This window comes from Nelusetta ayraudi, unplaced genomic scaffold, assembly GCF_046127955.1.
Source record: "Nelusetta ayraudi isolate G7.1 ecotype Tasmania unplaced genomic scaffold, CSIRO-AGI_Nayr_v1 ptg000219l, whole genome shotgun sequence".
Classification (NCBI taxonomy): Eukaryota; Metazoa; Chordata; class Actinopteri; order Tetraodontiformes; family Monacanthidae; genus Nelusetta; species Nelusetta ayraudi.
The window spans coordinates 225,001-244,819 of NW_027466268.1; the positions used below are offsets into that span (position 1 = coordinate 225,001).

The following is a 19,819-nucleotide window of genomic DNA, read 5'->3' on the forward strand; positions in this document are numbered from 1 at the left end:
TGCAAACAGAGAAGCGATGCAAACCAAGAAAACAGATGTAAACAAAGAAATTGCTGCATAAACCAGTCACTACGGCGGAAGTGCTCCAAACATGCAGGGGGCGCTCTTACCGGAACAGCCCAATGGAGAGACGCATTTGCATCGCTCCTCTGTTTGCGGCGCATTTCATGATTTCATATACAGGTACCAAACAGACAATTAGAATATCATGAACAGGTTGCTGTGTTTCTGCAATTCAACTTAAAAGTTGAATTTGACATATTATATAAAGGAATAATATGCAAATCAATATATTTCAAGTTTTTATTTCTGCAGCTTAAAAAAAACCCTCAAGTTTATAATAATCTTCTGAGTTTGTGGTTTTAATAAGCTGAAACTCTTAATCAGCAAAGGAACTGCTTGCGATGTCAATTTGCGTGGAATGACTCAATAAAATTTGTTGCTTTCATCTTTTATGTTACATTGCCAAAATAAAACAACTTTTGCTTGATATTCTAATTCTTCGGGTAGTACCTGTGTGTTTTTATGTCTTGCAGCAGCATTTTTTCGTTTGCACCACGGCCCTCTTTTTGCACCTCGTTCAGACTTGTGTTTGTGAATTTCCATCATTTCCTCACCTGCAGCTGTTTTCGCCAACTAAGCGCACTTGACAGTTGTATTGTGTTTGGCCCTCATCGGCCACCGTACCAATGTACATAGGTAGGAATCGCAATAATACCAATGTTACATAGAAGTTATTCTAAATCTTTATCCCTGCCGTTTTATAAAGTTGATTATTTCAACCTGCACAACAGCAAATTAAATTACACCCTTGAAGAGAACAAATAGCTGGGAAGTGAATTCTGCTTTTTGCAACAGGCCCAGAGGCAGAGGATACTAGAGTGTTGACACAAGCCATGTACGGTGGGGAGTGGTGGTCATGTGTCTTCAGCAGAGAAGTGAAACTTCCCGTGCAGCACCTGTGGGGGCTCAGCCGGCGAGCTCTGAGAGGCAAAGTCCTCAACGTCCGGCTGGATCTCCTCATACTGCCTCTTCTTGGCCTTCTTCTCTCCATCTATTGGCGAAAAGACATTTAAAGATTGGAAAATGCGTCTCGTGCACTTGAGCTTTTGCTCCGTCCTTTCAATTTGAACAATCGTTTTGGGATTGTATTGGACACTGAGTGGTGCAACCAGAGGGCCCTGGTGTACCTGCACACTGAGGGAACTTACAAAGGACCTGCGACAGCTGATCCAGCAGGCTGCTGTCGTACACAGCCCGCTCCTGCCAGATGGACAACACCCGGCCCAGCTGTTTTCTGCAACTCTCCTCACCATCTCTGAATAGGACAGAAGGATGAATGCAATCACCCACACGCCCCCACACTGCACAATTCCGACAGAGGCGCAACAAGACGGAGGTCAGAATGCATGTGGCGCTGACTGACCTGTACACATGCTTGAACGCATCGACTATGACCGGCGCAAAGTCCTGAGTGAATTCTGGCCCTTTCCTCTTGCTGTTCTGGATGACGTCATTGGCCAGATAGAGGAAGGTCAGCTTGCGTGGCACTTGAGCTGCAGGCATTCAAAGATACAAATAGGTTAACAACATCCAACAATGCACACAATAAAAATGAACTTCAAAGGCAAAACACTGACTGGACTTTTTACTGTCCTTTATGGTCAGTGGTGACTAATAATCACAATTTACTATTACAGTTAAGCTTATCATTGAGCTCAACTGTAATAACTACAAGTCCAATAATAGTACCCTTCTGGCTCCGTCTTGGCTACAGCCCCAGCAGGTTTTGCCCACTTAAGAGCTTAACTTCAAATGATTTATTATCCTCCGAGTGTGCAATCCCTGCAGCTCACTCTGTGTTTTGCTCACCGTATTAAAAACTTCTTGTCTGTGTCCCTGGTGCTGTTAACACGGCACTCTGCACTCCTAAAATACAACACCGACTATCATTGTCGTGTCATGAGGACGTTGACTGAACAGCCAAGCCTGCGCCTGGAAGGGAAGGGCTGTGCCACTGGCAGCTACGAGGAAACAGACAGGCTGACGACAAAGAACTCAAAATATATAAAGCACTCAATATCTGAATTCACATTTAAATGGCTTGGTTAGGATATGTTCATCAATATCCAATGCTCCTATAATGCCCAATTTAGAAAAGGAACTGTATTGTGATTGTGTCACAATCTAACATGAAGCATCTTTTAATGTGAAAACACAAAGTTTTGCAACCAAAATATGCCAAGAATGCGACGTATTATTAGCATAACGATAATAAGAATTCATTTAGCGTTTGTCCAATTTTACTGTCTGAATTCAAAACGAATAAACTTGAAGACAGGCAACGTATTGATGAAGCATGAAGCATGCAGATGACACACAGAGGTGTCATCCTTGCCCCCTGCTGACTGTGGGGTCAAACACTGAGAGTCCTTGAGCACAGTGTTTGTCTTCACCTGCGATGGCGAACACCTGACACTAACGTCCACCCATTCAGCACAGCTGGGCTGATGCTGGGAGGGTAATGAGATGCGGATGTACAGGCCGCTTGACAAATAAATAAGAACGCATGACAGGCTGCGGATGAGTGCAAAGCTCCGTGGACTGACAGCCGTTACAAGGTTCGGCCACATGGGGGCGAAAGTTAAGACATTTTTCAAGAAACAAACGCCTTAAGAAGTTGGGGTATAACAACGACAACGCGCTAAGAGCTAACCGGGCGTGCACGGCATCCTCGCTAAATGAGAGTCTTCTCTGTCTTTACGTTGATATCTGACAATCAAACAGACAGACAGACAGACAGACAGACATGTTTTCAGTCTTGTGTGCAGAAGACGAAGGCCTTAGTTCTGTGCTAGACGGTTTGGAGGCTGCTGTAACGTTGTTTACCTCGGCCACCAGAGTGGCACGAGCGTATAAACAATATAATTAGTTTGCATTTCCCATTGTGTTATCGACGGCGTGCTGCTATTGTAGTGTTCTTGTGTAAAGGACATAAAGTCGCAGCGACTAATGTAAAGTTTGACGTTAGCTACTGCGGGTGCTAACACATCACATGCTAGCAGAGCCCAAAAGTTAGCTAGCGGTAAACGCAACTGTGAAACGAAGACCGTTATCACAAGAGCCATGACCAAGACAAACGGAGCATGAACTTTGCAGCACTTTGACCACAGCAGACAAACTACAGTAGCTAACGTGAGGCGGAACGCGTTACGTTGGACCAACGCGAGCACGCTCGCGGAGCAGCTAGCCTAGCCGACTCACCTTTCTTCAGCTCGTTGAGCCACACGCCGACGATGGTCCTCGAGTGTTTCCGGTGGTGGATGAGCCACAAGGACAGCGTCTGCACACTTTGCTGGGAGTTGCTCAGCTCGGACAGCTTCTTCTCCAGCGCTGCCTCGGAGAAAGCTGACATTTTGAGACGTGACCGTAGGGGGGTACGAGGCAGCTGCGAGGTTCCCCCCGCCCTCCTCTCCTCGGAGATGCGCGAGCCGCCGCTGGCTAGCTAGCAGTCGCAGGAATGTTGGCCATTCAGATTCATAAAGTTTTTTTGTTCTTTATATAACAAACCGCTTCTGTGAAAAGCCCGCCTTGGCTCTTTCGTATCTGCAGCGGTCTTCTTCCACTATATTGTCCAGGTGCGGCTTCCCTGACGGCTGCGCTTGGCGACAGCCAACACAGTGGGTGTGGCTTCATTTCTAGTCTGTAACGTTGCATTCAGGTGCGTCGTAATTTGCGCACTCATCGATAACACCGTCAAAAATGTGTTCAACATCTTCCATTTACCTCCACTTTAGACAACGTTCTAATCAACCGAACCAACTCCAAACAAAACATCTGCAGCGAGCACAGAATTCTTGAAAAATGTCCGTGAGTGCTTTGACCGGAGACGGCACAACCTAGAACTCAGAGACAGGCGGTGAATGCACCATAATGAAAAATGTCAGACTAATGACGAAGACTTGCGTGAAAACTTTTTATTATTTTTTTTTTTTAATTTTTTTTAAATATAGAACGCAGTTATCAAACGTAGAATGTATATGCATTCATGGTCACCAAAATCAATCAACCAATTTTGTGATTTACAACAATGTTTCAAACGTTGATCTACCAGTGAACACAACTGTTTTGGTCTTCTGCGAGTGAGACAAACGCCATAGAACGCCTTATTCCACAGAAAGAATGTAACAAGGAACATCACATTTAAACCACGTCCTTTGCAAATGTTCTGATATAACAAGCTCAGCAACAGAAATACTTATTCAGTGGGTCAAAGCAGAACAGAGGGAAAGGAAGGAAAGGAAATTCAAAAATAAACTTTTCCAGGGGAACAATTTTTTGTGACCATTTCAGAGGTGAATGTAATTTTTTTTTTTTTTTTAAATCTGAGTTTGTGCAACAGCAAATGTCTGCGTAGTTCAGTGTGTAGGGTGTTTGGAACGGTTTGGGAAGAAAGCGCAAATGTAAATCTAAAAAAACAAAACAAAACAAAACATAAAAACCATTCCACAGAGGGAATTTGTGGGAGGTATTTGATGGAGGACTATTTTGTTGGAAGTTGTAAATACTGTGCATATATGCCTGTAAAAAAAAACCATGTGTTTTGCACATTGAGCTTAAAGCTTTATGTGCAGTTGAACTGAGAGTTTCCCCCTCTTTTCCAGACAGCATTTTGTCTGCTTTCATTCATTCATTCACTCACTCAAAGACTGACTACAAGGCCTCGGCAAGAGCAAAGAATTGAGATGGATTGCTGCAAAATACTGTCAAACACATTTGAACAAACCTTCATACATTCAGCAACAATATAGAATGGATATCAGGAAAACCAACTCCCTCATCGACATAAACAGACACTTTTCCAGTGTTCCAGTGAAAGAAAAGGACTTCAAAAAATAATAGAAACAAATATATCCAGTAGAAAAGAAATCCACTTTTACATTTGTGCAAATGATATTGCAAAATATTATTCCTAAAGACAGTGTTTAGTAATAATATTCAAAGTCAGCATAAATCCAGTGTCTGTCCCTTCAGGTTCCCGTTTGGACCAAATAGAGATGCATACCAAAAACACAAACACAAAAAGCATAAACTCGGAGTGGCAGCAACCTGTGCTTGACCATTTTCATTCCATACAAACAAACAAACAAACAAACAAACAAACCAAAAAAGAAAGAGTTGTTCAATGTGAGCCTGGCTTTGACTAGCGAGCGGCTGCCTTGAAGATCAGCGTAAAGTCCACATGACCGTGTGGTGAGAGTGACAGTGCTGCTGAGCAGCGGCGGGGGCGGCCCACCTCTGGCCAACCTGATCGGGTGTCATCTCTCGGCCCGCCCCCCAGGGGTGGCACCAGGCTGTGGCGTGACCTTGGGGGGCCGCCTGGTTCGGTCCGAAGGGCATGCAGCTCATGACCGACCGCCACGGGTGGCTGCGATCAGCCGGCTGGGGCTCGGCCGCAGTACCGCCCGTGGCAGCAAGGGGGCCCCCAAAGGGAAGAGGCGCGTTGATGCCGTTGGTGTCTGAGCAGCAGGGGCCGCCGTGCTGAACCAAGGCGCCGCCGATCGCCATGTATCGATACTGCAGCTGATGCTGCTGGTAGTAAGACAGAGCCTGGCTGGAGGTCGACTCCAGGCTGCGGCCACTCGACATCCCCGCCGACGGGCCGCCGCCGCCGCCATTGCCGCTCTCCAGTCTGCTCCACAGCTCATCATCCGCGGGCTCAGAGGGGGAGCGAGGCAGCGGCCCGACGGCGCCTTCGGACCAGCTTGGCGTTTGAGGGGGTTCGTCCAGCCAAACCGTCCGGGTGATTCTCCAGTTCTGTCCTTCCTCCGAGCCATCGTCGCTGCCGCTGTCATTCCCCAAGGACGACAGGACGTTGGCCACCCTCAGAGCGTCAGGCTGCACAGCTTGCACAAAGTCACCGTCCACTTCCTGCTTTCCCTCCGCGTCTTCGCCAGAGGGGTCCCCTTCTCCCGCCTGCGAGCCGAGCGACGAGCACTGCTCCTCCAGCTCCAAGTCCTCCGAGTGCTCCTCCGGCTCCGGCCAGGGGTCGAGGGTCGACTCCGAGGGCGGCGGCTCGTACATGGTGGACAGGGGGACCCTGTCTCTGCTGAAGGACGTCCTCTGCAACAGCACGGACCCTTCGGTCAGAGGCAGGCTTACCTTAAACACAGTGCTGTCTGCTTTCCGCTGATTCCCCTTCTCCACAGTGCTTCTAGACGGCACATCGCCAGCCCTGGGCTTGGTTGTTGCAGGCCCTTAAAGCAGTGGAAAGCAGAGTCATACATCAGTAGCATAAGATATAAAAACACATTGGACTGCTAAAGAAGGTGGAAAAACACACACACACACACACACCTTTGCCATTTAATTTCTTGTCAAAGTGTGAAGAATTTGCCGGTGTTTTTTTTAACGCCTGCAGGCCTGAAAAATGACAACAAAAAAAATACTGTAACATAAAATGCACAGCTTGTACATAAAATATTTTTTCATGCAATGAGAATGCATTCAAATGTGGAGAAGGAGAAAAAAACAAAAACAATCCCAAATAAATAAAATGCATGAGTCATGACACACTAAAATGTGGCCTACGAACATGAAACAACGTGGCTGAAGTTTTTAAACTCACTCACGTCACTGGAGATTCTTTAGAGATTCCCTGTGAAAGAGGCGAGACGTGGCCAAAGGAGTTAAGAGTGGGAGGGGCAGGGGGAGGGGTCTGTACTTACACCAGTGGTAGCTTTTGCTGCTCATGAGACGACAGAGAGACTCGGGCAACGTCACCACCTGGAAACGCCAGACTCGTGCGTCAAATATGAACGGATGAGACGAGCCAAAGGGAAAAAAGCTGTAAAATGTCAGAGAAGGGATGAGAATAAAACAACACCTCTGGCCTCCGTGCGCCCTCCTCTTCCTCCACTTCCTGCGCCAGGGTTTGGAGAGGAAACTTGTTGTTGGTGATGCCTGGCATCAGCGCCTGCATTTGCTCAGGACGAGTTTCCAGCTGCACACAGATGGTTTTAAAATAAAATAAAATAAAATAAAATAAAATAAAATAAATAAATAAAAAGGTGGGAATATCACGCTTGATGGAGGACGGCTCTCGCATTTGTGCGACGGACGAGCAATAATACCCACCAGGTAGTTGATGAGATGGGAGCTGGAGGACAGGTGGTAGACGATGCCTCCAGCGCTGCTTCTCTGGCAGCAGCAGCGACACAGGAAGCAGCGCGATTGGCCTTCCTCGTTTTTACACTCCAGCACACGGCAGAGACCTGCGAGGACGCAGCACCCCGACAGTGTTCAATGCTTGACCTCTGACCCCACAACATTGCTATTATGTAGCTGGTAAAAAAAAAAAGAAGAAAAAAAAAAAGAACTACAATTCTTTTTTCTTTAAGATGACTGAATCGTGAGTCGTATCATTAGGTTGACGCGTCCGCCCAGTTCACAGAGTAGTTTGCTCAGTAGCTAAGAACTGCTAATTATACTTTGCTACATGGAAATACTGTCGAGAGTTGATAGTGATTATATTTTGTTTGTATGTTTCACGACAGTTTTTCCAAAGAGTTGAGAGTGGATTCAACCTCACTGCTCGCAATGGAAAAAGCAAAGAAATCAGGAAAAAAAACAAAAAAAACAAAAGCTTCAGTTTTCATGGGATCGCCTCACACACGTTAACCATCTGTTTAGTTTGACGTCACGTCAAGCGAGGACAGAATATATTTTCACTTGTGTGCTCACCGAAGAGATGAGTGTAGCCGTCCAGGAAGCTGCTCTCTGACAGCGCCGGCTCTTCGTGTGAGGAGGGAGGAGCGACGGGAGGAGCGGCGGGAGGAGCGGCGGGCGACTGCGGCTGCAGCCAAGAAAAATCGTCCCCCAGCACCGGCGCTGACAAGGGTTCCTCGTACGCCATCTGCTGGTCATCACCATCCCTAAAAAGCGCAGCGCTATCCCACTGGGGAGGGGGGGATCCCGGTTCTGCGCCCGCAGCGCCTGATTGGCTCTCGTCATAATCTCTTACAATATTAACCAGAGCCATGGCTGCAACAAGGACAGACGCACAACGGAGGGGATGCGTAAACAAGGGAATGACATCACACAGACAGGAAGCAGGTGGACGGAGGAGTAGAGGTCGACTGATTTTTTTTTTCTTTTTTTTTTCTTCCAGCTTTAAAGGCTGTTAGATCATAAACATGACGATGCAGTGGTCGGCCACAGCGAGAGGGTTGCGAGTTTGATTACGACTCGGGTTTTACTGTGCAGAATTTGTAAGTTCTGGTTCGTTTTGGTCACAGGTACTAACCAGAAAGTTAGAATATCCTGAAAAGGTTGTTGTATTTCTGCAATTCAACTTAAAAAGTGAGTTTGGCATGTTATATAAAGGAATAATATGCAAATCAATATATTTCAAGTTTTTATTTCTTTGCATTTTGCTGATCAGGTCTTGCAGCTTAAAAAAAACAAACTCAAATTTTATAATAATTTTCTGAGTTTGTGGGTTTGTGGTTTTAATAAGTTGAAAATCTTCATCAGCAAAGTTACAACAAGGAACTGCTTGAGATGTCAATTTGTTGCCTTCATCTTTTATGTTAAATTGCCAAAATAAAACAACTTTTACTTGAGATTCTAATACTTGGGGTTGTACCTGTATGTGGCTTGCAGTGGATTCTGGACTCTTCTGGAGGAATAAAGGGGCACTCAGCGTGTGACTCAAAGCAGGACTACAGCTGAACTGACCTTCTATTGTGCTCTGAAACGTTCAAAATCGCAGAATACAATAACTCCAGCGTTACATGTTGCTGTGAGTCATACGCTTGTCAATGAACGCTGTTATTTTGTCTCTTAAGTAACACAACTGAGGATTTCCAGCCAATCAGTCGACCTCTACAGCAGACATGGAGGATCGGCAATGGACAAACGAGCACGAGTCACTGACCATGGTCCACGGTGGAGGAGAGCATCCTCTGGTAGAGAGCATCGTCAACCGCTAACAACTTCACAGGAGGACGGGCACAAAAGAGGACGTCAGTCAACACACCTGCCGCTTACAGCCACTGACAGTAAGTGGGCAGGGGGAAGGGGGGGGGGGGGGTGTGAGAGTGGAGGTAGAGAACCTAAATGAAGAAAGAAAAAAAAAACCAAAAACCTGGATGTCTCCCGGTCCCTCTTCACTCTCCAGCGTCTTGGCCATCTCCATCAGCGGCCAGGCCAGTTCACAAAGGTCAGCGTCATCCTTCCATTTGGACACTAGGTGGGGATGACGAGCTCTCTGACGGCGGCGCAAAACAGAAAAGCCCCTCAACACAAGACGTCGTGCAGCAGAAACGATAAGAAATCCAGAGGCGGATCCTTACGATGTAGTTGTATCTGTGCAGGCTGCCCGTGATGTGGTTCCGCACGTCGGCTTTGCTGAGTCGCAGCACGCACACCTCGCACAGGTACAGCGCTTCCGAGCAGCGCCCGTCCGCCATCCAACATTCTACGATGTTGCCCAGGCCTGAATGGGCCAAAGAAAAAAACAAGGCCAACAATTAGGGAAACACAGCAGACACACACACACACACACACACACACACACACACACACACACACACACACACACACACACACACACACACACACACACACACACACACACACACACACACACACACACACACACACGTAGATTACAACATTCACTCTGTGGGATTTTTCACAGCAGACCGATGATGGGTTGCAGCCTGCTCCCGTTGTTCAAATACACCTTGAGTGAATCTACAAGGTGGCTTTTTCTGCGACCAGCTTCTGCAGACAGACAAAGAGTGCAAAAGTCAAACAGATATACAGTATACACACACACACACACACACACATATATATATATATATATAAATATATACAGTACTACCCAGAAAATGAGAATCTCCTGAAAAGGTTGCAGTATTTCTGCAATTCAACTTAAAAGGTGAATGTGACATATTATATAAAGGAATAATATGCAAATCAATATATTTCAAGTTTTTATTTCTTTGGATTTTGCTGATCAGGTCTTGCAGCTTAAAAAAACAACCTCAAATTTTATAATAATTTTCTGAGTTTGTGGGTTTGTGGTTTTAATAAGCTGAAAATCTTCATCAGCAAAGTTACAACAAGGAACTGCTTGAGATGTCAATCTGCGTGGAATGGCTCAATAAAATGTGTTGCTTTCATCTTTTGTGTTAAATTGCCAAAATAAAACAACTTTTACTTGATATTCTCATTTTTCGGGTAGTACCTGTGTGTGTATGTGTGTGTATGTGTGTGTGTGTGTGTGTGTGTGTGTGTGTATGGATGAGCGGCAAGAGACAAAAAAACTCCTCATCCAACCTCTCTGTGCATCAACGTGCTGCATGCCGCCGCCACCGCAGGAATGGCCTCCACCGTTGACCTGAGGCACGAAGAGGAACAGCGAGGTCAGGATGCTGAGACGGCACTGAGACCTCAGAGGACACATAGACAAAACACGCAGGATTTCTACTCGGGAGCCTCTGGCCTAAAGACATTCCGTCAAAACTCTGCTTTTCTCACACGCAGGCTGGAATGAAATTCTGCAGACAAAAGCCTTGAAAGAGTTTATCGCCTTTTCCGGGTCGACGCTCACAATCAAGAGTACGAGGCACTCTGAGCAGAGTGGCGCATCGGATGAATAAAGGAGCGAGATTTTTAAACACATAAGAACGTTGGCAAAAAAATTGGGAAGCACGCAGAATAAACAGGAAGTCATCAAAGGTCAGAGCTCCAGTTAGAGGAGAGGAGAGGAGAAGAGAGGAGAAGAGAAGAGAAGAGAAGAGAAGAGAAGAGAAGAGAAGAGAAGAGAAGAGAAGAGAAGAGGAGAGGAGAGGAGAGGAGAGGAGAGAAGAGAAGAGAAGAGGAGAGGAGAGGAGGCGTCTTTCACAGTGAGGGGGAAACGTCTGCAACTGCGGGGGAGCGACTTGCAGTCCATCAAACTCGGTAGGAATTCCAAAAGTATTCCATTATTCTAAGAAGAACTCGCGCTTGGAGCCAAGGAGGAGCGGAGTCAGCTGGTTTCCAGGTCAAATGAACGAATAACAATTTTCCATGACAGTCTCTCCACCCCTCAACCCTCGCCTTTGTTGTGGAAAGAATAAAGACACGGGGGGGGGGGGGGGGGGGGGGGGGGAGATAAGGAGAGGGGAGGATAAGAGGAGACAAGACACAGATTTACAGCTCACCCTGGCGGAACACGAGGAGAAGTCTCCGGAAGGTCAAGCCCTTAGAGAAGAGGTCAACCCCGAGTGACCTGCACAGGGGAGTCATGAGGTTCCGACGACCACAAAGGACCTCATAGATGGTACAAGGCACGACGGGCGAGCACATGCATGACAGCATGAACACCACAGGGTGAATACAACATGCACACGTGCCACCAATGACAAAGGACTCATGCAAGGGTAACTACAGGCATGGACGCCTGAGCGTCATGTGCAATGCTGGTGGTGGTCACTACATGATGGTTCCATGGCTCTCCTGATGGAACTAAAACAGACTGCGTGCACTAGCGGTGATTATATGGATAACATGTGCTAAACAAACAGAATAAAAGAATAATACAAGAAGACTTATTTTCCATTGCACCTTGCGGATGGTGTCAAGTGGCTATTTTACAGGCCATTATTTCATTCTTCACCTGCGTCTCCTCCTGGGACCATCAGGGTCTGGGACCATCAGGGTCTGGGACCATCAGGGGTGCCGCCCACACTCTTCAGACCCCATTGTTCATTTGGTTGTACAGTCCACAGAATAAATAGCTCACGCACCTGTTCCTTCACTTCACCGCCCCACACCCTGCGGAGTCCGGGGGAGTTATTTGGAACTTTCAGTTCAGGACGCTGCACGACTTCAGGCAGGAGAGAGAACTTGCCAGATTTTCAAAGTCGTGCAAAAATACTGCCGCACTGACGTTACATAAAACCGACACAAGGTTTTTTTTATAAATCACTTGAAGACACATCTGCAAACTCCTTAAAAAAAAAAGCAATCTAATGACTTCTTTAACTACTTTGCTTCATGAGTAATCAATGTCTAAATACTTCCGTTAAAGAAAGACAAAGTGAGGGTGGAGAGCGTCTTGTTTCCTGCACATAACGCACAGCGAACCACAATACTCTCTGATTCAGACGAGATGAATTCAAAACAATGTTTGTATTTCCAGCCGCAAACGCAATCGCAAAAAGTTTTTTTTTTTTTGTCTTTTGCCGCCGCCATGCTTGCTTTAGTGCGTCGTCGCAGTCACTTTATTTTATTTTTTCCGGTTGTTTTTCTAAATTTCAGCCATTTTGTGGATAATAAAATATTTTTTAGCTTTTTAGAAAAGTAATGCAATCGTTTCTTGATGAAATAATTATGATATAAATACCAGTTTTGCCACAGTACCCTAACCCTAAAAAAAAAAAAAAACCTTTGGCTGTCCAATCGATGCCTGACGTCTTTTGGAATAAACTTACTTCTATGTAATGAAGTCGGTGTCAACGAGGAGTCCTCCACCGTCGTCCGCACAGGACTGCTGCCGCCTGACAATCCAGCACAGGTCAGGTTGTTAGGTGAATGTTCTTTCCTGACGAACCTCCTCTGTTCTTTATCTACATGCCAGCGAAACAGCAGAGAGCGTCGTCAAGGTCCTTGTCAGGGTCGGCGTGACTCGCCCCGATCTTTCCCCGTGGGAACCGCGCCGTTCTTTTGACATTTTCTTCGCCAACATTCCGCAGGATTGTAGTATCCACCACTTGGAAACTGGCGACTGCAACATGGTTCAAAATCCTAACGCCAATGCAAATTCCCATCGAAAAACTTTAACCTTGCGGGGCATTAATTCATCATCCCAACCTCAGAGAGGAGCTCCCCTGCACATTCCTCTCCTGCAGACAGAGGTCAGTGTCGGGTCGGGTCAGGTCAGGTCAGGTGGTCTCCTTAATCTCGTAAATACACGTTCGGAAAGTTTGCCAGTAAATTAGACGTTTATTCAAAACAAACTCCCCCTGAGCACCCATCACTGCAGCCGTTTGCTGTCGCTTTGACACACACACACACACACACACACACACACACACACACACACACACACACACACACACACACACACACACACACACACACACACACACACACACACACACACTATCCGCCAGATGGCGCATCAGTACCGTGAGTTGCCAGTGGTTCAAAACAACAGCCACTCTCCAGTGAGATAAAACTGAGTGGAATGAGGGGAGAAAGGGGGAGAGTGTGGAGGAGGGAAAGAAAGAAGCGACAGTACACTGTAGCGCGATGCAGGCACAATCAGCACGGCAGACAATGCGATTAAAAGTTGAATTAAAATCGGCGCCAGAATATTGTTTTTTTATTTTTTTATTTTTTTTTTAGATTTTCTGTAAACTGTGGAATGAAGTGACAACGGTCTGTATCTGAAGGTCTGTACAATACCGCGACGATAGCATTTGGGAAATTGAAGAAGAAGAAGAAGAAGAAGAAAGAAAAAAAAGTCAAGTACGACTCGGAAAACAATTGGGTGTCGGCGGTACCACGCGTGAGGCCGGCGGGAAGGCGTTCCCGCGACCGAAACGTGAAGGCGCGTGATCGCCTGGACTCAACGTCGCCGGTAAAAGTTACTGCGGAACACTGACTGTCATAACGGTTTTTACACGCACAACCACGCTCGGCGTGACACCCGACGCAGGAATAAACTTTTGCAGACAAACTCACCGACATCACGTCGTCAAAAAGAAACGGCGTCCGCGAGGCGGGAAGCGGCTCTCCGGTGTCAGCCGACCTTAGACACGCGCTTCCTATTGACGACGTTGGACTGTTTCAAAGTTGGTGGTGTGTGTGTGTGTGTGTGTGTGTGTGAGGATGGGGGGGCGGGGCGTGCGCAGTACCTGCTACCTGGCCGCACACTGAGCCAAGAGCTTCGTGTTCTTCTTCTGCTGCCTTTAGTTTTTTTTTTTTTATGGCTGTTGACAAGCGACGTTTGATGTGCAATACTGCCACCTTCCGAACTGGAGTGGATCAGAACAACGCACTCTTTTAAAGGGGACCTGTTATACAGAAGGACAGCACAGTTGGGACGCTCACAGGTTGTGACCTCCAGCTTGTGACTCTTCAACACGACCAAGTGCCGCGGGAAAGGCTCCATCCTTCAGCAGCAGTTTAGCGGCTAATCCAGCTTCATGCTGGCCCGCGATAACACAAACAGCCCCGTGTGAAATGCCAGACAGAAACTGAGTTGTTTTGCCCAGAAAAAAAAAAGCAACTCCATCCACTTGTGCCTGGTGCTTGCCTGGATCTGCACTGGAAGAGTGCGTTTCCTCCTGCAACCTTATTCCTTCGTACGAGGCCGGTGTCAGGTTTAACCCCAAACAATTACGCAAAAAGAAAACACACAGGAGTCAAGTGTGGGTTTGTGTCGCGAGGAGAGCTGAGACGGCGGGCAACGTCAGTCAACGTCAGTCACGCTCCGTCTCACGGGCCTCATTTTGTTATGCATTTAGGGGCGGTCCCCGGGTTGCGTACGGCTAGCGATTAATCTTTCACACATTGGGCAAACATACAGAAGATTTCGCTGAAGTCGTACATCCTCTGTCTGGCGTCCCCCCCCCCCCACCACAGTATCTGTTCCTCATCATCACATTTGTTAGTATTCGCACAGTTCACTGTTCGGTTATACGTGAATGATGGTTAGTACTTGCATATTTCATTGTTCGGTTACACACAAATAATGTTTGAATCACGATTAAGGGATATGAGATTAATATTCTTTAAGCATATTATGGGATAAATGAAAAACGTGTGTATTTTCCCCAACAGCCGGTGTTGAGAATAACGACACGCTTGCCACATAACCAGATTCCATCCTCACCGTCTCCTCCAAACCCCCCTTCTTAAGTTCCCTCCTCTCCTTGCGAGTACTGAGGATACTCCAGAACAATTTCTAAGCCACAACAACATTATCTGTAATTGGAGAGAAAGTATGTGGGATACCACCTTGACCAGAGGCTGACTGGAGATGTCCACATTGAGAAGTCAATAAAAACTGTAGTCTGTATCTCACCGTCATGGCGAGATACAGACTACCTGCAGACGACCTCGTTATCATCTGCACCACTCTCATCAGGCTGTGTCTTGAATGCAGCTCAGTGCTCTTGGTGGGTTCCTCTTAAAAAAAAAAAAAAAAAAAAAAAAAAAATACAACAGGCAGAACCCGAGCGAGTTCAGACACGGCCGGGCCTGTAAAAATCATCAAAAGGAGAGCTGATAACATCTCACAAACCCTACCGTCACTCCAGACCAGGAGGGAGGAGGCTGCAGTGAAGCTGGTCAGTGACGTGCACGATGAGCAACACCCCCCTCATGACCCGTTACCTCCAGCACGAGGCAACTGCACCCCCAGGACTTTGAGGAACCAGCACAAGAATGTTGAACCCTGCATACAGCAGTTAGGCTATAAAGTGACCGATCAGACACTGCACAGGGCAGCAATGAAGAGATTTTATTAAAAAAAACAAATAGAAGGCATGAAAAAAGCACATTACAATAAAACATCATAAAAAAAATAGAGACAGCAATAAGACAGCAGCACCCTTTTCTTTGCTCTAATCAACAGAGCGGAACATTAGTATGCACAATAACTAGCATAGATGTAAAAGAAAATGTCACTCAAACTAAAATAAATTGCAAAACTTATGGTAGCTGGAACAATCTTGCATGAACATTAAACATTTTTTACACAACATTAATTGTAATTAATGAGAACAATTGTCATCATTGCCCCTGCAATCAGTCTCCTTCACATTAAGAGTTTTGTTGACGACGCAGTTTAAAGGCACCTGTAGTACGACTGTGGGTAAACGCTGGCCTGACTGCCGAGCGTCTGGTTGGCACTGGGCCAGGGGGTCAACTGCTGCTGCTGCTGCTGGAGCTGCTGCTGCTGGAGCTGGAGATGCTGCTGCTGCTGCTGCTGGAGCTGCTGCTGCTGCTGCTGCTGCTGCTGCTGCTGGAGCTGCTGCTGGAGCTGCTGCTGCTGCTGGAGCTGGAGATGCTGCTGCTGCTGCTGTATCTGGAAATGCTGCTGCTGCTGCTGCTGCAGCTGGAGATGCTGCTGCTGTTGGTGCTGCTGCTGCTGGAGCCACTGTTGCATCTCCTGGCTGTAGCCAGCAGGAGTCCCTGGGCTCGGGTAGCTGGCGGCCACCTGCCCAGCGCAGTAACCTGTCGCCCAACTGCCGACTGAAGAAGTGGCACTCTGGTAGTGAAACGTGGCCACCGCTTCCGTCGACGTGGTAACTCTGTTGGCGCCGAACCAAGGCTCTGTGGCTCTGGCTCTGTCCGTGACGATGGTGTTGATGTGTAGCTTATGACAGTCGGAGCCGGTACCCGTTTTCTGGCTGGCGTCACCAGCTGCGGTCAGGCCGGGAGTGTTGGTGTGGAGGAGCTGCAGGTTCTGGTCGGAGCCTGGAGAAGGGGGAGGAGGTGTTGGAGGTGGTGGGTTAGGAGGAAGGGGAGGGGGAGGAGGAGGAGGAGGAGGAGGAGCAGGCAACCCCGGGGACGTCACAGAGGCCTCGGCCTCGACCTGGACTTCCCTTGCTGTGTGCAAATCTGTCTGGCTTCTTTCACTGTTAGGCGTCATCTTGGGCACGGTCTGCAAGTGCACGTGCTTGGAGTTATCTTCTAGCCCAGCGGGAGGTGACTCAGGAACGCTGGGTGCAGCAGTGTGAGGTGGACCTGGCATCATGGTAGTGGTGGTAGCAGCAGCAGCAGCAGCAGCAACAGCAGCCTCACTTCCCTGGGACTTCACACGTTTTATCAAGGCCGCTAGATATTCCAGAGCTTTATCGTCATTGTCCGCCCTGGCTGTGACCTTAATGTCAGCAGACAGGAAGCTGGAGGACGAAGAGGACGAGGTGGAGGAGGAGGAGGACCGTGCGTATTTGACCGGTAAGCCGTCATCAGGTTTGGGTTTTTCAGTGTCATCTGCAGGCCTTTTCCTGCCCAACAGGGAACCTGGTCTTGGCGGCGATGGCGGAGTCTGATTGGCTGTGGGACTTCTGTAGGTTGAGGAGGAGCAGGAGGAGGAGGAGAGGGAGGAGGTGGAGGAGGAGGGGAGTTCTGGGGGGAGCTCTTGGTGAGGACGACTCCATGATTTCGGTGGTTTCAATTGTTGGTTCTTGGAAAGACCCTTGCAGGCTTCGTGAGGAACGTTGCGAGAACCGGGATCAGCGTCCTGGGAGATGCGCCGCACGTGCTGGTGACTGGAGACAGCAGTCTTGAGAGAAGGAGGATTTTTTGTTTGTCGTCTTAAATCTAAGAAACACAAGAAAAAGAACCAAAAAATTAGTATTGGATTGTTGGATGTTTTTCATTGGTAATATTTATTTTCAAATTAAAGTACTCCTCTAAAGTTATTACAAAGAAACCAGGTGACGCTTCCCTGACTTTCCCACGTACAACTTGCCACAACCCTGTTTGGGAAATCAGCCCTTTGTGATGTCACCAAGATCACTGATACTATTGACAACCCAGCAAGGTGTTGGCTCGGCCCACTTTGCTCTGAGAGCACCTTGTTTTTTTTTTGTTCAACTTGCAAGGTGGGAGAGAGCATTCATTTCTAGCAGGAGACTGAAAACACGTGGCTAATCTGATCGCATGGAGTTGGGCATTGTAGAAATGTCGTAGAAGCTTCCTCGCCTCATCACGTGAACCCAGTGCAATGAACTGCCTGTGCAACACGTTGTTCCACTCGAGTTGGATGACTGAGAAGAATGTCCTGACCTTTGAATGACCTTATCAGCAACTTCTGAGGCCAGAAGACTCGCCTCTGAAGACAGGTCGACAGTGTGCGCTCAAAGATCGGCCAGCTGCGACACGGCTGAGGATACGAGTCGGCTCGCTGGGTGCAAAAACTAAAGACGATGCTGTGTGTGTGTGTTTTGTTTTGGGTTTTTTTGGAGAAGAAAACTGGGGCCTCGACTTTCATCGCTTTTGAGTGTAATCTAGTTTTCCCTCTTTAACACTACACGTTTATCAATACTGTGCAAACCTTCATAAGAACAGAGGGCTCCCCATACCCGTGTCGGCTGAGTACTGTGTGTCTGCGGAGTGTGCTGGTCTCCAACGGCCATCAGGCTGCATGTCTGAGAAAAACCAGAGAAAAGAGAAAAGAAAAAAACAAAAAACAAATAAAACTCTCCTAAACTCCTCTCATATTCGTATCGACTTTATTCAAGAATAACTAACTAAATAAATGAAAAATACTGTTGTACTGTGGCCATCGAAATAGAATCAGGTCAACGCATCTGAACTCAACACAAGCAGCGGGGAAATGAGTGCTTGGGGGATGATAACGCTTTGCAGTTGCGGTGCTCCTCGGCAACACATCTGAGAGTCCAGGTTGACTTTATTGACAACCTTTCTAACAAACATCTATTTTGTGGGACGAGCAGCAGAGCAGCAGAGACCCTACTTTGCAAAGCTCCAACAATAGAACTTGTCCACAGTCAAACAACTTTAAACTCCTCTGACAGGAAAGAAAACTGCAATAATAAGATCAACACATTTACATTAAGAAAACCAAACTGATTCTTTCCCCTCTTTGTCATTTGCCTCTATGATGCATCTGCTGAACAGAACTAGAAAATGTTTTCAACATTTTAGCGTCACAGCAGAAACATCTGTTTAAATGTCTTTTTCTCTGGGATCTTACAGCGGTCGTCTTGATCTTGTGCCGATTCTGGGAAAAAAAAAAATAAAATCAGAGTAAGCTGACTGAGCTGCACACAAATAGTCAATAAAACAAACAAAAAAAGGAAACTACGCAAAAATTCTTGGCTGCGTACCGTTTTGTCTAGTGGCGCTGGAGATGCTCTGGTGTGGCGGACTCTTGATTTTTCGGACCATTTCCACAGCTGGAGGAAAGCAGAAGAGTCGATGCTAAATACACACCTAGGCAGGGAGGCCACACACCTGCTGAGCCCTGGCAAAATGAACACTACCTTCACTGAACGGCGCTGTCCGAACGCAGTCGTGCATGTCGCTCCTCAGCAGGACCACCTTTCAGAAGGAAGGATGCAAAACAGATGGAAATTAACCGGGGGGGGGGGGGGCAAAGGTTCTATTGTAATGTGTCTGTTTCCAGAGTCACAAAACCAAGTCAATACATAGTGTGGTGGTTTGTCCTGCAGCAGCAAAGCGGAGGAAGGAATCTTCATTGACTTGATTGTCTAGGTGTGAGTTTATTACACGAGAGGTCTAGCATCAGTCAGGCAGCCTGGTTGGCCTGAGGGAGCTCTCGTGGTCAATGTGGACCGCTCCAGAGACAGAGACACAGATCTAATGAATAGGCGATAGGGTAACATTACCTGGGGGTGTTCAAAACCTTGTTGGGCAAAGACTGTGTGACTCATTAAGCCTCGTAAACAGTGACCCTGGGTGACCCAGGCGGTGGGCAGACACAGGAATTGCCTTTGCCACCTCACAGGAGTGGGAATTTATGACCTCAGGCTTTTCTTGAAGGGAACTGTTTCAGCAGGTCAGGCCAGAAGCAGAGGTGTGTAGTAACGAGTTACATTTACTGCGTTACATTTACTGGAGTACATTTTTGGAGAAATTGTACTTCAAAGTGTAAGTTTTATTCACAATACTTTTTACTTTAACTTGAGTAAATTTGGTAAGAAGAAACGCTACTCTGACTCCGCTACGTTGCACTGTGCGGCTCGTTACTACCTTAAACTTTTTTACTATTACTCAAGTACTTTTTTACGCCACTACTTTTTACTTCTACTTAAGTCAT

The 19,819-nt window shown here is 47.1% G+C and overlaps 3 protein-coding genes across 8 annotated transcripts in view; all 3 read right to left on the minus strand.

Annotated features, from left to right (window-relative positions):
• LOC142881832 (regulation of nuclear pre-mRNA domain-containing protein 1A-like) overlaps positions 1–3,656 on the minus strand; it is a 6,753-nt gene extending 3,097 nt beyond the window's left edge. Inside the window, exons 1-4 of one of the 2 annotated variants that reach the window (XM_076016186.1) lie at positions 3,265–3,656; positions 1,427–1,556; positions 1,191–1,318; positions 960–1,054 (exon numbers count right to left, since the gene is read on the minus strand). In XM_076016186.1, coding sequence (XP_075872301.1) covers positions 960–1,054; positions 1,191–1,318; positions 1,427–1,556; positions 3,265–3,415 — 504 coding nt within the window. In that variant the 5' untranslated portion in view covers positions 3,416–3,656. The remainder of the gene's footprint in view (positions 1–959; positions 1,055–1,190; positions 1,319–1,426; positions 1,557–3,264) is intronic. The other variant, XM_076016187.1, reaches the window with a different exon arrangement.
• A 1,154-nt stretch (positions 3,657–4,810) lies between these two features.
• On the minus strand, positions 4,811–13,889 carry LOC142881829 (uncharacterized). Of its 3 annotated transcripts, none has more exons than XM_076016166.1 (12): positions 13,744–13,889; positions 10,351–10,411; positions 9,709–9,786; positions 9,357–9,499; positions 9,149–9,271; positions 8,939–8,996; positions 7,744–8,043; positions 7,138–7,274; positions 6,887–7,003; positions 6,729–6,786; positions 6,358–6,423; positions 4,811–6,257 (listed from the first exon to the last, which is right to left on the minus strand). In XM_076016166.1, the coding sequence occupies exons 1-12, from the start codon at positions 13,747–13,749 to the stop codon at positions 5,227–5,229; spliced, it is 2,178 nt and encodes a 725-aa protein (XP_075872281.1). In that variant the 5' UTR covers positions 13,750–13,889; the 3' UTR covers positions 4,811–5,226. The 3 variants fall into 3 exon arrangements, with proteins under 3 accessions (XP_075872281.1, XP_075872280.1, XP_075872282.1); XM_076016165.1 differs by having other exon boundaries at positions 9,709–9,789; XM_076016167.1 differs by lacking the exon at positions 9,709–9,786.
• Positions 13,890–15,510: 1,621 nt separating this feature from the next.
• LOC142881818 (uncharacterized) overlaps positions 15,511–19,819 on the minus strand; it is a 34,355-nt gene continuing 30,046 nt past the window's right edge. For 2 of the 3 annotated variants that reach the window (XM_076016128.1, XM_076016130.1), the window contains 4 exons: positions 19,023–19,080; positions 18,867–18,935; positions 18,734–18,760; positions 15,511–17,334 (listed from right to left, as the gene is read on the minus strand). In XM_076016128.1, the coding sequence (XP_075872243.1) occupies positions 15,854–17,334; positions 18,734–18,760; positions 18,867–18,935; positions 19,023–19,080 (1,635 nt within the window). In that variant the 3' untranslated portion in view covers positions 15,511–15,853. The remainder of the gene's footprint in view (positions 17,335–18,733; positions 18,761–18,866; positions 18,936–19,022; positions 19,081–19,819) is intronic. The other variant, XM_076016129.1, reaches the window with a different exon arrangement.

What these genes read in the sequence shown, in the direction of transcription:
- LOC142881829 (XM_076016165.1), bottom strand. An exon ending in AGGGACCGGGAGACATCCAG is followed by an intron (nt 8,997 to 9,148) that starts GTTTTTGGTTTT and finishes CCTCCTGTGAAG; the next exon opens with TTGTTAGCGGTTGACGATGC. An exon ending in CGGCTACACTCATCTCTTCG is followed by an intron (nt 7,275 to 7,743) that starts GTGAGCACACAA and finishes GCGTCCTCGCAG; the next exon opens with GTCTCTGCCGTGTGCTGGAG.